General features: G+C 41.6%; 1 protein-coding gene across 1 annotated transcript in view; it reads left to right on the top strand.

The window, feature by feature from the left end:
- The first annotated feature begins 2,598 nt into the window (after positions 1 to 2,598).
- LOC126870786 (homeotic protein empty spiracles-like) overlaps positions 2,599 to 16,063 on the top strand; it is a 55,020-nt gene continuing 41,555 nt past the window's right edge. Inside the window, exon 1 of the mRNA XM_050628821.1 lies at positions 2,599 to 4,273. Within this exon, the coding sequence (XP_050484778.1) occupies positions 3,376 to 4,273 (898 nt within the window). The 5' untranslated portion in view covers positions 2,599 to 3,375. The remainder of the gene's footprint in view (positions 4,274 to 16,063) is intronic.

Here is a 16,063-nt window from a genome sequence, read left to right as displayed (position 1 = left end):
TACGTCTGATGATGTTGCGACGCGAGTAGTCAGTATTCCGGTATTAAAAAAAAAAAAAAGCTAATCAAACGACTATATTATTTGTACTATAATTTCACTGTCGACTTGGAAAAGGTATAGCAATCATCGAATTTACATCTTCCTTCCATTAGTTGCCAATTTTCTATTCCCAAGATTATTTCCTTATCGCTAATATATAGATATAGGGATAAAAGTCGAGAAAATAAAACGACGAGTTCTTTTAAGAATACGGTTGTACAAGTTTTTCTTTCAGAAATAGGATAGGAGAACAGGGTTCGAGAATATATCGAATAAAAGCTGATCGACAATTCATAGGTTCGTATTATGAATGGACGCGTTTAAAAGTAAATAAAGTTCGGGAATTTTGCCCGATCGACAGTAACTTCCACTTTTATTTCTCAAGTTTGAAAAAGTTAACGCATTGCGAAGGAAAGGACCGGGTTTTGGTAGGAGATAGATCTTGAAACGCGCGTCACTTCAAGCTTCCATCGGCGAAAATAAAATCAAATAACACGCGTTCCATTGCCAATATCGGGTCTGCGATTCCACAGGATCGCGAAGAATCGAAATGTCCGAAAATTTCTCAAGAGATAAGACGCTCGGTAATAAAATATAGAAGGAAAGAGACTCGGCAGGTTTGTTAGAATTTTCTTTTTTACAGGCTAGTATGACTTTTACGGCCGAAATTCTTCGAAGAACTACAAACTGGACGCTTGTATCGGCGAAATTGCGCAAAGAATCGCGTAACGATCGCGTTCCCGTGTTTCGACCGGCCGATTTCTCGCCGCCAGTTTCGACACAGTCCCGCCGTGTCGAGTCGATCGTTAGGCAGAACGAAACAAGGCCTAAACACAGACATTAACCAGGACACGTCACTTCTGCCTCTCGGGTTTCGCGGGCTCGGGTCGAAGAAAGTGTCACCGTACACGCTCTGACACCTTAATTGCGCGATTACGTCCGAGACTCTTGTATATCGTGATCTGTTCCAGTAATCACCTTCCAATCGATTAGAGTCGATCTAGAAAGTTGGATATCTCGATCTTGTTCCATGTGACTGGTAATAACCGAACCTCGAGCAAACCAACGATCAGTATCCTCATTCGTGTTTCTTAAAAAAAGACGTTTCGAAATCCACGTTAATTCGACTTCATCTCGTCTCGACCACGTCTCTTGGCTCTTTTGACTCGACGTTTTCATTTCTCGTTTTTGCTCTTCTTCCTTGTGGACGTTGGTAGCATCTTATCGGGGATACGCGTGGAGGAAATTGGAAACTGTAACGAAGATTCGTACAGAATTGTACGTAGATTCGATATTTTTTATAACTCGTTAGACGAGCTTGAGTTTGGCTTGATCGAGCTTTTCGCTTGTTTTTCGAAACGGATAGGTTGTTGTTTACGTAAGCAGGGCAGGTCAACGTTACGAAAGATGCGACGTTCCGCTTTTTCCTACTAGCTACAGCTAACTTACCTATGTGGTTCGCACAACGTGTTATCTTGTGAATAGTTTACGTTTATATTGCATCTTGCCTATCCGTCAATTTTGACGAAAGTATATACGTACTCCGCAACATAAACGAAACTGCGGAAAACCTGCGGACTATCGATCTATCGAAAAGAGAAGTTGTACGTTTTCAGTCGTGGAGACTGAAAAGAATAGAGAAGCGGGGCAAAATGTCACAGACTAAATACTCGAAGGTGAACTGCATGGACGAAGACATTCGCGAGGAATTATACGAGCTAAAAGATACCCATTGAGATAAAACAACACGTACGTACGAACATTTTGTTCTTCGACGAGTAAAAAACTGCGATAACGAAGACTTCGACCCAGGCCAAGAGGATGCGAGGAAGTGCAATCTCGCGCGAAGAATCTCGCGAAGCAGAAGCTCGATTCAACCTACTTACTGGTAGCTCGTTTAACTTCCTCCCACCTAAACCTTCACTTCGACTTATTACCCTGTACGCAGCATACCGACTGAGCAGTGTACACGGTTACGTCGAGAGTGTACGAAAGATGTTCTCTCCCCTATTCTCCGCGATATTTCCCTTGGCGTCGTCTTCTGGCCTACCGCGTATAAAAAAGAAAGCACCTCGAACACGAACGAACGAACGAACGAACGAACGAACAGGGAGAGAAAAAACCTCGTCGAACGAAACGGAGCGAAAAGGGTGGTAGGGGAAACGGCTGATGGACAAGGAGTGGGGAGTTGGCGAGGGATAGAGAGCGTAGGGGTAGGGGGTCCAGACGTATTAATTAAACGACTCATTTTCATCGCACGACAAAAACGTGAGTTTAACGCCCATCGGCGACTAATGCGTCGCCCCACTGCAGCTCGTACGCTGCTCGTGGAATCGCGGTAGCGTGGCTGGTGCCGACCAGCGAGTTTCTACCTCGAAGAATCGTCCAATCCTGTTGAAGTGGTGTACGCCTAGTATAGCTGTTCGTACCTTGAAGAACCGCCCAGTTTTCGTCGATTCTCTATCCCCACCAGCGGAGTGGCGGTGCACGGTGGTGGGGTTGGGAAGCGGCCGAGGAACAGTTGCCCCCACCAACACCCAAGAGCGCCTCGTTTAGCCTGTAATTTGCTCAAACACTAGCAAGCTCTCGTGCCAGAAACATCCGTCAGAGAGCCCGTGGTCCGTTGGAGTCTCGAGATACGCTCGTTGGGGCCACAGTTGCTCTTTTTTCGGGACAACTGTGCCCGAGTGGTTCCTTTGGCCGGAGTAAATTTGGTGCCGCGGGGCTGCAGCTCGATGGAGAGGCGCGGTCCCGGGATATCGCAGTGTGTGTCGGCCGTGTGAGCGAAACGCTTCGTGTTGCGGCCTCTCTCTCTTGCGTTACGGTGGTGACATTACTCCTTGTCTCGCGCGGGGTCATCGTCGACTGGATGATCCCTCAGTGACGCTACACGAATCTCACGTGAACGATGAATCAATGGTGATCGTGGTGGTGGAAACTACAGTGTAGCATATTTCGAAAACAGTCGTAGAATAATACGTGAACTAAGAGGATATTATACGTTGGTGTGGCGAAGAGATCGACAAATGGACCATGTACTCATTAACGAAAAGAAACGAACGATAACTGTCATCGAGAACATTGTCAACGCTAAGTTACAACTGGGATAGTATCCCAAAATAGGGAGTTATCAGTGCGTCGATAAGTGCGTCCAAAGTGTTCTCAAGGAGTAACCCGTGGTTGGACGTCTGGCAGGCAAGCGTTCTCGGTCTGGTGAAGGAACCGGGACCGGGGCGGGTGCAGGCATGCGGCGGACCTGACTCGACCGAGTTACCTGGAGCCCTCGCGTGTTGCAGAAGTGGCCAGTCCATCAGCCAGGCGTACGATAATCGTACGATGATGCCGCTCGCGCCGACGCCAATTGTACCGGTGCCCTCGAAGCCGAAGATCGGCTTCAGCATCGACTCGATCGTCGGTGGTGGTGGACAGGGTCGCGAGGATCGCTTGGACCGTTTAGAACGGGTCGAAATCGAGAGAGATGGCAGCCCGATGGACGTGGTCGAGGGTTCGTCTTCGCCTCGAACTCGTCGAGTGACCACGCGATCCCCTGGCGCTCATTCCGAGGGCTCCGATCGGCCGGTGTCGCGAAGTTCCTCCGTGGAGTCGTACCCTAACTCTCGAAGAACGCCGTCACATCCTGGCAGCCATCATCACCATCACGGCAACCACCATGGTCATCATCATCACTTATCCGCCGCCACCCACCTGGATTTTAGTAGAACGACGGTTCACAGTCACAGTGGAGGATCTACGCCGAACAACAGTCCCAGTCCACCTCACAGGATATCCCACGGTGATTCTCCCGTCGGTACACACCCTCAGCCGCCGCCAGGAGTCGTCAGACCGAGTCCCAATTACCTCGCACCGCCGCCTGGCGCGGCAACCGCGGCAGCGGTCGCTGCCGAACAATTAAAATCTCTTTACGGGCTACCAGGACACGGTCCAACGGGACCGCAAACTGGACAGAACGAGTATCATACGCAACAGCAGTTAGCACTAGCCGCGAATTTGGCCGCGGCGCAACATTTCCAAGCGGCGAATCTCGCAGTGGCCCTTCAGGCGCATCACGGCGCGTCGCCCCATGGACCACCGCACGGACCTTATCCCCATGGCGGCGCGCCTGGTGGACCTCATCCACCGCCGCATCCTCATCAACCGCCTAGAGACAGCTATCCGCTGTATCCTTGGCTCCTGTCCAGGCATGGAAGGATCTTCCCTCATAGATTTCCCGGAGGTACGTCCCGCAGCTGTCTTTCTTCTTCTTAGTTCCCAGCTTTGTGTTTTTCGTTTTTGGGATAGTTGAGTGTATTTCGTTGTGTTCATTAGGTGTGATAGGTTAGTACAAAAGGACTGTTTCAACTTGGAGAACATGTAAGCGTGCTATGTTGCTTCTTCCTTAGTCTTGACAGTTTTTAGTATAGTTGAATATGTTTCATTATTTACCAGGTTAGAATCGAGGACCGTATTTATTTCTTTTAATTTAAAGAAAAGACTATGTCGATTTGTTTGTCTCTCGTGCGTCTAGTTTTTGCGCGGTTGAACTGTAACTGTAAAAGCTGCAAGAAACATTATCGTGATTGCATATTATTCAGTGTACTTGTATGTCTGGACAATTAGCTTGTCGCGCAATGGTCAGATTACGCGTGCTTATCTTATTTTTCCGACCAAGATGAAACACGTATCTGTTCTTTCTGGCCTTAATAATTTTTACCCGGAAATAGTTGGAGGAAACTGGCATCGTTAGATCATAGGTGATCGTAACAATTGCAGTTTGATTCGAATAACGTTACTTAATCCTTGCGGATCTAGTTTCGTATTTATATCGCGTATCTTGCACCTTATCGTCTAAACTAAACGATGTAAGTTGAAATAAAGTATTCTAAAATTAAGTAATTTAATTGAAACTATTGTGGATCATCTACGTAACCCAATGATACCAATTGAGCGTTAGTGGAGAGTCTCTCTCTCTCTCTTTCTGTGGGTTCAATTTTATTTCTCTGGCTGTTAGTTTCATCGTAATTAATTAGATAGAAATAGAGGAAAGTGGAGAAAAATAGAACACTCGATATCGAAATTTGCCTACAGGATAGAAATTAAAACACAGTGCCTGGAATGATAGCTTTCAGTTTCTGGTTCGCGTGACTCGAAAGACGCGATTCATGTTTTTATAGTTGCAAGAATGCTTACGTATACGTGTACCTATATCGCTTTTTATCATTGATAGCGGTACAAGTAGAGAAATAAATAAATGTTGTTTTTATTGCATAAATAAACTTGATAGTAAAGTTATCAAGTTTTATATGACTTCCTGGCAAATATCAAGCTTCGTAGTAAAGTTATCTTAAACTTATCGAAGCTTGTCAGATAAAACGACATATTTCTGCTTCTGTGTTCCATTAGTTTCACGCCAAAGGATAGGTGTGATAAGATGATGAATAAAAATGGTTAAATAATTACAAAATTATGTAGTCTTGCAACGGTGTATGACTTGTTTGATATTATAATACTATTTATATTCATAATATGACAAATTAATAGATCGATTGTAAGACGTTTGTATATCTTTAGAATGGTTGCCTCTGCATCAAAGTCCAATTTTATAATCGACATCGTTTCTTAATTACAAGATCGCAGATTACGGAACATAACTTACGTTTACGTATACCTAATAGTTCGATGTTTTGCGTCAGATACCGCATTAAAGCGAATAAGAAAGTAGTCAATCCACGCGTTGCTTATACAGACGTACTTAGGTAAAGAAATATTTAATACATAAATTTTAATTGAAATATCAACGAGCGACCGATTCACTGATCAAGACATTACCGTCAATTCGTAGAACGTGTACGTGATTGAACGAGACACGTAGTTGCGTTTCCGAAAAATATAATTATTTCTTTCCGATCGAACGCATAGGAAGCTCTTGCTCGTCAAAACATTTTCCTCTGTTTATTCAACGGTTCGTTAATTCTCGATTCTTTCGACTGCGCGATACAACAGTAGTTCATTCAAATAACATCTAACGAACAGAAAACAATCTCATATACTTACATTAATTCCTTTAACTCCGCAATAATATAGCCGTCGTTTTTAATAACATATTTATCCGACAAAGCGTTATCGATTAATCGAGCAATACTAAAAGCTGTTATTCCGTTTTCTCGTTAATCGCTAGACGAAAGGGCAACACTTGGTTACGAATTCCATCGAACGGTTTCGAAATCATATGCTCGTTGTAAAATTATTTCGCGCGAACGACATGGTATTTTTGCTGGTTTCGAGGAAAAGAAAAAAGGGAGGAAGAAGGCAGGAGGCTCGTTTACATGGTTAGATCGTTGTCAGTTGGTTCTCTATACGTGTTTCTTTCGCACGCGATCGTCCGGCAATTCTGCCGATCGGAAAGCCATCTGTAACTTCGCTTTCTTTACGCGATTTTCACGGCTCTTCGAGGGAAGTCCCGGACAAAAGGCAATGTCCCTGCAGGACCGCTGGAATGAACCTTAAATTATATTTACAATAGAGAGAAATTTCCACTGCATGAATTTCAATTTCGGCTGTCTTTATGTCTCTAGATGGAAGTTAAAATATATTTGGACAATAATGATCTTTCCAAAGAAAGTTTTACTTTACCCTACGAGAGTGAACATCCAATTAACACCTATTTTTACCTGTGTAATTATTATTTTTTCTACCGTGCGCAAGGTGCGTCAACTACGGCCCGCTCTCTATGGCGTCACGTTTTCGAACTTAACTTTAAAGCTCAATTATGCCTCGTAACGACGCTGCACCTAGGCCCCCTCCAAAGGTACAAGCGCGAGCCTGCTAACGAGCAACGTCCCCAATTTTCCCAAACACCGTATTCTTAATTTCTATATAAATATGTACGTATATGTGTCTGAAGTAATAAACAAGAATAAAGAATCAATTATAAGCGTGGAACGTGCGAATAGCCGAGATCCGCGAGTTAGCTCGTCATATTCCAAGTTAATAAACCCCATGGCGCGATATTCTCGCTTTTTTCTCCCCTCTCCCTCCCTTTCCCTTATGTCGACCGGTTCGCCCGCGAGAGATTATCGATTTGGTCGCGATGTAAACAGCGTATATCGGAGTCGATCGCGCTTAAACGACGAACACGATAATTACGTGTATATTCCGTAGGGCTGGTAAATAAGAAGGAACGCACGCGTTTCTTTACCCCGTGAAAGAAGAGGTTACGCAAAGATTTCGTAACGGAGATTTTGTAACGTTGTTGTGTCCGCGACGCGATCATTCTTATCTCGAGCCATAAACGACGAGGCAAAACAAGCGGGTTCGCGTAATTGATTCATTCGAGAGTGATAACCGGACCCCTGGACCAATTATGAATTATTCCACGATACTGGCCATATCGTAACGACGAGATAGCGTTCCATCCAGTCATCCATGATAACGGATAGTGAATGGAGGAGAAGAGAAGCGATAGCGTTATTTGTTTAGTGGTTGCAGTCGGTAGTGTTGCGTGGTGATTGAACTTTTAAAAATAGATCTGCCCGAGGCGATTAATTGTAGAGTTAGAGCAACAGTTTGGATATTTATTCTAGATTAGGATCATATAGGAACGATCTTATGGTGAATTAGCGAAGAGCGGAGAATCGAGCAAGTGGTGGAAATAATTTTCGCTAAAAGACGTTGAAGCTTTCTATTGCGATAGGAAGATAGGCAGATTTAATGTACGTGTGAAAAATGGAAATAAATAGAATATTTACAGAATATAGAAGAATATAGGAAATAAAAGAATCCGTTTTTTGAAGAATTTTTAGCGAAGGGATCGCGTTGAATATTCTTAATAGTTGGAGGTAATCAATTTGAAGATGATCTAAATCAATTTTATCCACGCAAGAAATTACCATACGAATTTTCGTGCGAAATGTTCGAAGACGGAATAAATTTGCCGGCGATAGAAGGAATCGATGAATAAGAATATATTTATTGTATACCGTTTAACGAATTCCGGGAAAAACATCAGGATATTCGCTGAAGGATAAGATTTTTTTAATTCACTTGTATATACTTGTGCAACTCAAGCTTGTCATAAAACAAACTTTCATTTAAAAAATAGGAAAGATTCCTCAGGAATATAGCAACGTTGAACAAAATTTTTTCTCGTAAAATTGATGATTCTCGTTATCGTTTTACAACACGCATACGTCCACTCGGACAGATGTTGCGCGACAGTTCGCCCATTTATCTCCAAGCGATTACCGGCTACCTGTAACTGGAATCTAATTAGCCAAGGCAAAGCAAAACAGGTAGCTGTGCATTGTACGACGAACGATACCGTTCGACAACTGCGTCAGTTTCTTCCACCTGTGAAGGTGTGAAGACATTACCGATTTCAAGCTGAAGCACACGGAGTTTCGTGTCTCGCCACTCATCGGTTCGTTCGTATCACGGTTAATTTTATCTACGATCGCTAGTCGATTGTAAATCATTCGATCGTACGAAACTCGTACAAGACGCGACGTATGTTAGAAACGAGAGTTTTATCACGAAGCGTTCACATTTGTAGAGGATGAGGCGGTAACAGCCAACACGCGAAAAAATAAGTGGAAACTGTAGAATGAAATTTGTTCGCACGACGCTTCGTTTCTGTGAAGATCCAGTTTGAAAATTCGTCGAATCTGCTTTGGCTTGGCTAAGTACCGACTACGTACGAGTGAACGATCGGCAGAAGGTTATTGTACGCGTGAAGATAAGTCAACAATGTGAAATAAAATTCTTCCGTGCAAGGTTTCGTTTTGAAGAAAGTGAAGTTTAAACGCGTTTAATTACGAACTGGTCGGGTACACGCGCACGTTGCATTTTCAAATTTAATTTCCTCGAAAACGAAGCATCTTGTGAAAAAATGCTATTCTACAGTTTCTACTTATTTTCAAATGTAGCTAAAACCCCGGTCGATTATTTACTCTCGTTCAGTTTGCAATTAGACGAGTTTGAGTATGCTTCCATACTTTGGAAGTCGATTTTTATTTTATTATTATAATTTACTGTAACAAATTTTTCTCTCGTTTTTCCACGCGAAATCGCTCCTTATCCAGTTCTATCACGATTACCGTCCCACTCTCTATATGTAAATTTATTTTCCTTTAGGAAGATACACGTATTTCTGGCTGGTTTTGTCGCGTAATTGTGAAAAACGGAAGATCGAGGGAATAATTTCCAGGAAAAGGATTAGTTTGCAAGTTTCTGTTAAGAAAAGAGTTAATTATTATATGGAGGAAAAGAAACGATCGATCGTGTGCTTGGCACGACTAATAATAATTTACTCATTGTGAGCGCGCGTATGCGCTCGCTTCGATTCTTCGAATGACCACGATGACGAATCGAAAGGGACGAGGGGATGATCGTTTGAAAACGAATGCGTCAAGTGGAAAACCTCGATGGACGTTTTATGGACACGCGTGGACGTTTATACGCGAGGCGATTTACAAGACGTGAAACGCGCCACTGATGGGGGAGGATTATTATGGAGCGTGTTAGCAGCGATGAATGTAGAAGTAGCGCTTTGTTGTGTTACGGTCTTCAAATCATCGTGATATTTTTTGAGATTTTTTTTAAATTTAACATTTGAAGGGCCTGTTTGTGAGAAATTAATTTCTACGTGATATATAATATTTGCCATAGGCTAGGATCTTTAAGGTAGGCTTTTGTTGTGTGATTAAGGCTTAATGGAAAGGTTAATTACTTGGATTTCTATCTACATATAGGTGAGCGACGGAATGACATGTTGAGTAAGATTGATTCTTAATGCTAATTTTCTGTAACTTCTTTTGGGAAAAAAGTTGACCTTATTAGGAGTTGTGATTTAAATACGAGGAACATAGATTGGATCCAATACGAGGATTGGTATTAATTTATGAGATTGAAGATTCCTCGTCGTAAATTACTCGTGACATTTTAATATTTCTTATCTGCTACAATGATCGCGCTTCCAGCATATAATCTCGACAGGCTCGATAATTAAAAGAAATTTAATGCTACCAAGTAATACCCGATCGTTCGAAATGCTCGATCTTACGTTAAAAGAGACAACTCGCCAGTACCTTTTGCGCCCTTTAATCATTCTAACACATCTTACAGTCCTAATAGTCTCACCAAAACTGTCCAATTGTCTCAGATACTCGATCTGGCATCCAGTGTTCAGTTATCAAACTAAAAATGTCAATACGCCACAATTTCTCTATTCTTCAAAAAATTCTATACATTTGCCCGCAAATCATGCAAACAGTTTACGTGATCCTCGCAGTATTCCATACGTAATGGTTGTGTAGAGGACAGATATGAGAATGTTTGACCGTGAGATTTATTGGAAGTTATCGTTTGTTGTCGTAACCGTCGAATATATTTAAAATAATAAATTAATGTACAGCCTATATTCGCCGAGTCGCTAATAGATAACGTAGATAACCCGTGATAACACTTAGATCGCTCGTTGATACAGAAAGATGCTCGGGGGGGGGAGGGGCGGGTGGGAGTCGAAAGATTCAGATTCGTCTTTGTTCGACGATTATGCGTAGCGGCGACATTTGTTCTTACATTACTTGTATCCTAACGATCTCGATACTTCGAGGCAAAATAACAACATGATCTGAATTGTCCTCTGACTCATGTGCCGCTACAGTTGCAAAAGGTATTGCCACATACTCTTTGTTTTCCAGTGGAAGGTCTTTACATCTCATTTTCGTAGTATCGAAGCTCCGTATTCATCCGAAAATTCTGCCAAATGATACGAAATTTAATTAGCTGGGCCTAATTAGTTAGTAGATTCCACAATAAATATATCGCTGGTGCGATGTGCTTTGCGTAACCACTGTATATAATCCGATCGAAGTTGCTGCGAACGTTGCTCACGAAAATATATCCATTCCCATCCACGTTTATAAATAACGCGCCAGTTAATTAAGTATATACCACCCAAAGGCAGAGCCCTACATCAGAAAAATCCGAAACGTCTCCTCAGAAGTAGTAATTACGCATTCCTTAATGAACAGGCGGACGTCGCGCGAAACGAGAACCGCGACAGGTGCTCGAAGCTTTCCGAATTCCCCTGTATCCTCCTACTTTTTATATTTATTTTCTTTATTTTCCCTGCCGCTCCAACTGAAATCCATGATTTCTGTATTACGCAACCGATAATTTAGCAGCTCGAATCTCGGCCGTGTTATTACGCGAAAACCATCCTACCTCTCCTTAGCGGTTCATTATCGTTCAGTGTCGTCCAATCATGCGAGCAGACATTTTTTCTCTAATTATATTCCCGCGGTTGTCGTGGCTCTTGCGTCGAGGTTGTTCGTTCCGCTCGAAGATTAATCGCTCAATCGAAAAATCCACTTTTTGCAACGAAACTTCATTGGAAAATCAGTCCTCCTCCTCCTCCTCCTCCTCCTCCCTTTTTCCTCTTTACTTTTTTCCCTCTCTTCTTTTTTTTTCTTTTTCTTCCTCCACCGCTACGTGTATGGAGACAACGCCGCCGCTTCGTTTCGAGCTGCACGGGTGTAGTTCGTTGGTTATACCTAATCGGGCGGCAATCAGGCGACATCAGACCAGGCCTGCAAGGTAGCATACGAGGTCAGGCCCGTCGGCTGGGAAAAAGCTAGGAAAAGGCGAAACGTCCCCGTCGATAGAAATGGACTATCGACGATTACCATAAATTTACCGCGATCTACCGGGATCGTATACGGTTATTTTGTCCCCCGATAGAGAGAGGAAACTAGTTCCGCGCGCGGAAAAAATCGTGACCGTGTAAGCCTTATGGTGCGTTGTGCGAGCGCCCCTAGGGACTTTTTCTAGTTGCTCGGGTGAACCGATGGTGGCGTTCCTGAGTACTTGGAATTAAGTTTCCCTGCAAGGATCGGATACTGCTTCGGTATGGAGACTGAATATTAACGTTCTCTCGTAATTGGGGTAGCTTTTCACCCTTAATTGGCGAAATGGAAATACGTTGACTTTTCTGACGCGATTCTCACATATTTTAAGTATTCCGATTGAAACCTGATCTTGTAAATTATAATTATCAGCTCTCTATCGTGATTCATAGTTATTAGATTTGTTATTAGATTTTTCGATAAAATAATCAAATTCGTCGATCCTTAACGCGAAAGTTATCCTCGAAACTAGGACGTTAAGTGGTGGAAGATTTTTCTCCGCATTAACGTGACTATCATCATTCATTGTTTCCCAAGGTTCGCAAACGAGACCCTGTTAGGGCAGCAATTTGAAGAGGTGGCTGGGAGTAAAACGCTTAGGATTCAGACACTCATCGAATGGCCCGCCTAAGGCGACGTCCCAGTCAATGATTCGATGATGAAGTGGCTTCAATGCCGTGTGTTACTCGGTTAGGGTTGTTTGCTACTTTTTGGTCAATTTTGTCTCATCAGCGCGTTACTTCGGGCGGTGTTCTCGGAACAGGACGAGGACTCACGTTACCATTCGATTACTGTTATTTCTCGAGTACTTGAGCCAGCTGGATAGGCTACCATTTTCAACGTAACTTGGACTCGAACGAGGCCCTGGTCGCTTATCTAATAGCTCGTTTTAGAATACCGAGTATCATACATAGAAAGTTGTGTAGAATTTCTCAGAATTTCTTTGCTTCTACTGCTTCTATGTTTACAAGAATCTTTGATTAATTTTCCTTTATAATTATTCGGTCGGAGTAAATAGGATATTATTTCGCGGAGGAGAATTCAAGCGGAAAAAGTGAAATACGAAATCAGGTATTGCTTACGGTGATATTAATTTGTATGTAAATTATGTATTAAAGCGTAGTAATAGATTGTAATTAGACTGAGGAAATTTATGCAATTTGGTGTTTTTCTAAACGCAAGTAGAAGAAGTTGTAAATATTACAGCGAACATTATAATTTAGATTTTTCGTATATTTCTATATTTTACGAGCATTCTGCGAATTTTTGCATCTAATTTACATCTAACTTTGATATAATAGTCCAATCTCTGAATCGAAGTGATAATAAAGTACTGTGTATAAATTTGTAGCACTTTAATTTTTATTTACACTCGTATATTTCACTATAATTAATTTCGTCGAAGGAACAGAATTCGTGGTACGATTGAAAGTTGTGAGCTCGCTTGAAGTCGCGTTCAAGACGAAACTCTGTCCACTTCCACCGATAACTACGAACGACAGCGAGAAATTTCGTTTTGAAACGGACGGCCAAAGCGACTGAAGTTAGTGCCATTTGCTAGCCGATGTATGGCGGTTGGAATTGTTCACTCGAGTAATTGTCACGATCGTTCGTGTTAAATGAAGTACGGCTCAAGTTGAAGTCACGCCTGTTTGGTTCGTGTAATGAGAAAGAGAAATTGTATTGCGAGGCTATTTACCATTTGTATCGAAAATTTGCTTCCAAGATAGAACGGAGGATAGCAATGGAACAAGGAAGGAAAACGTTATTACGATGACACAGATATAGAGTTAGATTTGATTGGATTCTATTATAACTCTAATTGATACTTTTGGTAATGGAATACGCCATTAACTGGGCGAAACTTTCTTCGAATAACGTCATTCGGACGTAATTAGAGTAGATATTACAAGGATAGGTCTAAGAGATTTGTTCAAGTCGACCAGTGCTAATGGAATTTTTAACACGCGTGGTATATTCATAAAGGAGGTTTACAAGTGTTTCAATACTCTGGCGAGCCTGTGTATATCGTGGAACTTATAATTATAGACACATACCGATCAGTATGTTGCAGATTTTTATGCCATTTCATATTTCTATCGACATAACTAAGATAACGAAACCTACGTGAAGATTTATTTCGCCTCTTATAATAAAATTACAATAACCGCTTTACTTTCGTCATTTTCCTATATCCTCGTATATTACCAGCATTTTGTACAATTTTACGCTTTTAAGTTTTTCACAAACGCATCATAAAAATCCGCGGTTTATTGATCACGAAAATATTCACTCGCTTTCGTTCTCCGATTTTTCCTTCAGTCGGGATATGTACCGTTGAAAATTATCGTTTGGCGGATTATGTTGTCCGTAAGAAGACAGTTAGAGATATCAAAGCGGAGGTGAAAATTAAACGGAAGAAAAATTTCTGACACCATAGTTGAACTAATCGCCGCTTGTGCAGTAGACACTCGCTTATCTGGCAATTAGTCGGTATCGGTAATTACCGCGGAGTATCCTCCGCCCTAGCATGCAGTCTTCCGCACGCGTTTACAGCGGGGAGAAAGAAGGAGGAAGGTCGTGGAACTGTTTCGATAAGGAATTCTCGAGTCGTTTTCTGTAATCTATTCCGGCTCTCGACTTCGCTACTCTTCGTGGCTCATAATGGTGCCAGGAGGACTTCTTTTTCCTCTTCCACTACTCTTTTTCCTTAGATCTGAGTTAGTTAGTTTTATGCAGGCTATACTTTGTAGAAAGAGCCAGAGACTCGATCTTTATAACGCTTGTGTAATTCTTGAAACCGGTGGAAATGTATTTTTAATGATATTAAAGTTCTTCTCGTTTTTTTTTTCCTTTCTTTTTTTCCTTGGTTCTCTCGTGTCGTGTTCCGTAGGTTCTGAACGAATGGCGTTCGAATCATCTCTGTCTTATCGCTGGGAAATATATTCGTTGAGTGTAGCAGCTAACGATTAAGACTAAAGTTTTTAGTCTTTTCTTCCTTCGCTCCATTGTGCCTCATAATTTATTTTCCTGAATGTTTTATCGTTGACGAATAGTGGCGAGAACGGCCGCCGGCGATATCTTTTCTAATTAATTTTTATGAATTATCCGAAAAGAATCGCGCTTAAATTATTTCTCATTCGTGAAATTATTCTTTTACGTTTTTAAATCATATTTTACGACCTACCGAAGGAGAACAGCATCCAAATATTTATTACAAATATAAAACACGTAATCCACGCGACTATCAGCAATCCTAGTCTTGGCTAGTCTTTCATTCCTTTTAGCCAAGTTTCGCAAATTCCTAGAAAGGAACGGCGATTAAACTCTTTTCTTCTTCCCTCTTTTTTTTTTTTTTTTTTTTGTTTAGATTTATGAACGTTTTCTCCCGCCAATAAAACATACGAACCAGGTGTAACCGTTGTTAACGATATTAAAAGTCAACGTTAATATTAACGACGCTGCTACTTTTTCTTATATTCGTCGTATTATCTTTTCTTTTAGAAATTCTCGGTGGAAAAAATACGGCGATCGGAGCGTAATTTGTTGGGTTTTATGGATCGTTTTTTGTCATTAGAACGTATCTGTCTTAAATGACTTCCAATGGCGTGTTCGTTGGATTATTTTTTTACTGCTCGTAGCTGTCGATTCGTAAATACTATAATTCACCGCTAATGTAATCGTAGTTTTATTGCTCGCTACTTCCTCCATCTCGTTGGGTTCAGATTCTGCACATTAAGCACAGGGCATCAGGAATGTGAAGAGGGCATAAAAACTGAAACATTGTCGAATCTGTGCTACGACTATTGGCCTAAGTATTTATTATAACCCGTTGCTCTGCTGCTATACTATAATCAAGCTCCGTTATGGAGGAAAAATAAGAGCACCGATAACAGAATGTTCAGATAACAGAAATTCCATGGTATCTCGTATAGATGGATTTCTTCGAATCTAACAGCATATTACAGTATTGCGTTTTATCGTAACTAGACTTTATCGTAGAAGAGGAATTTCTTAGTTAAACTTTATCATAGAATTCTGTCTACAAAATTTGATAATGAAATATTAAAATCGTTATGCAAACGTTATGTAAAGTTATTCTGCGAATGGAACATGCAGAATATAGACGGAATATAGAGATATTTTGAGTTTTTAAATTCTGTGGAATAAAGCGTCAATTATTCGAAGCAATTGGGACATCGAGGTGGTTCGGAAAATCGAACTGTTCGGATAACGTAAGAAACATCTACTTACGCAGTAAGTTCCACGGCATAGGAACTATCCCTAAAATTGCTTATTGAATACACAAGAGTATTATTACTGTAATTTGAAACGTAGCT

The sequence above is a fragment of the Bombus huntii genome, chromosome 10 (genome assembly GCF_024542735.1).
Source record: "Bombus huntii isolate Logan2020A chromosome 10, iyBomHunt1.1, whole genome shotgun sequence".
Classification (NCBI taxonomy): domain Eukaryota; kingdom Metazoa; phylum Arthropoda; class Insecta; order Hymenoptera; family Apidae; genus Bombus; species Bombus huntii.
The sequence above is the reverse complement of the archived record's forward strand: the minus strand, read 5'-3'. Positions and strand labels throughout refer to the sequence as shown.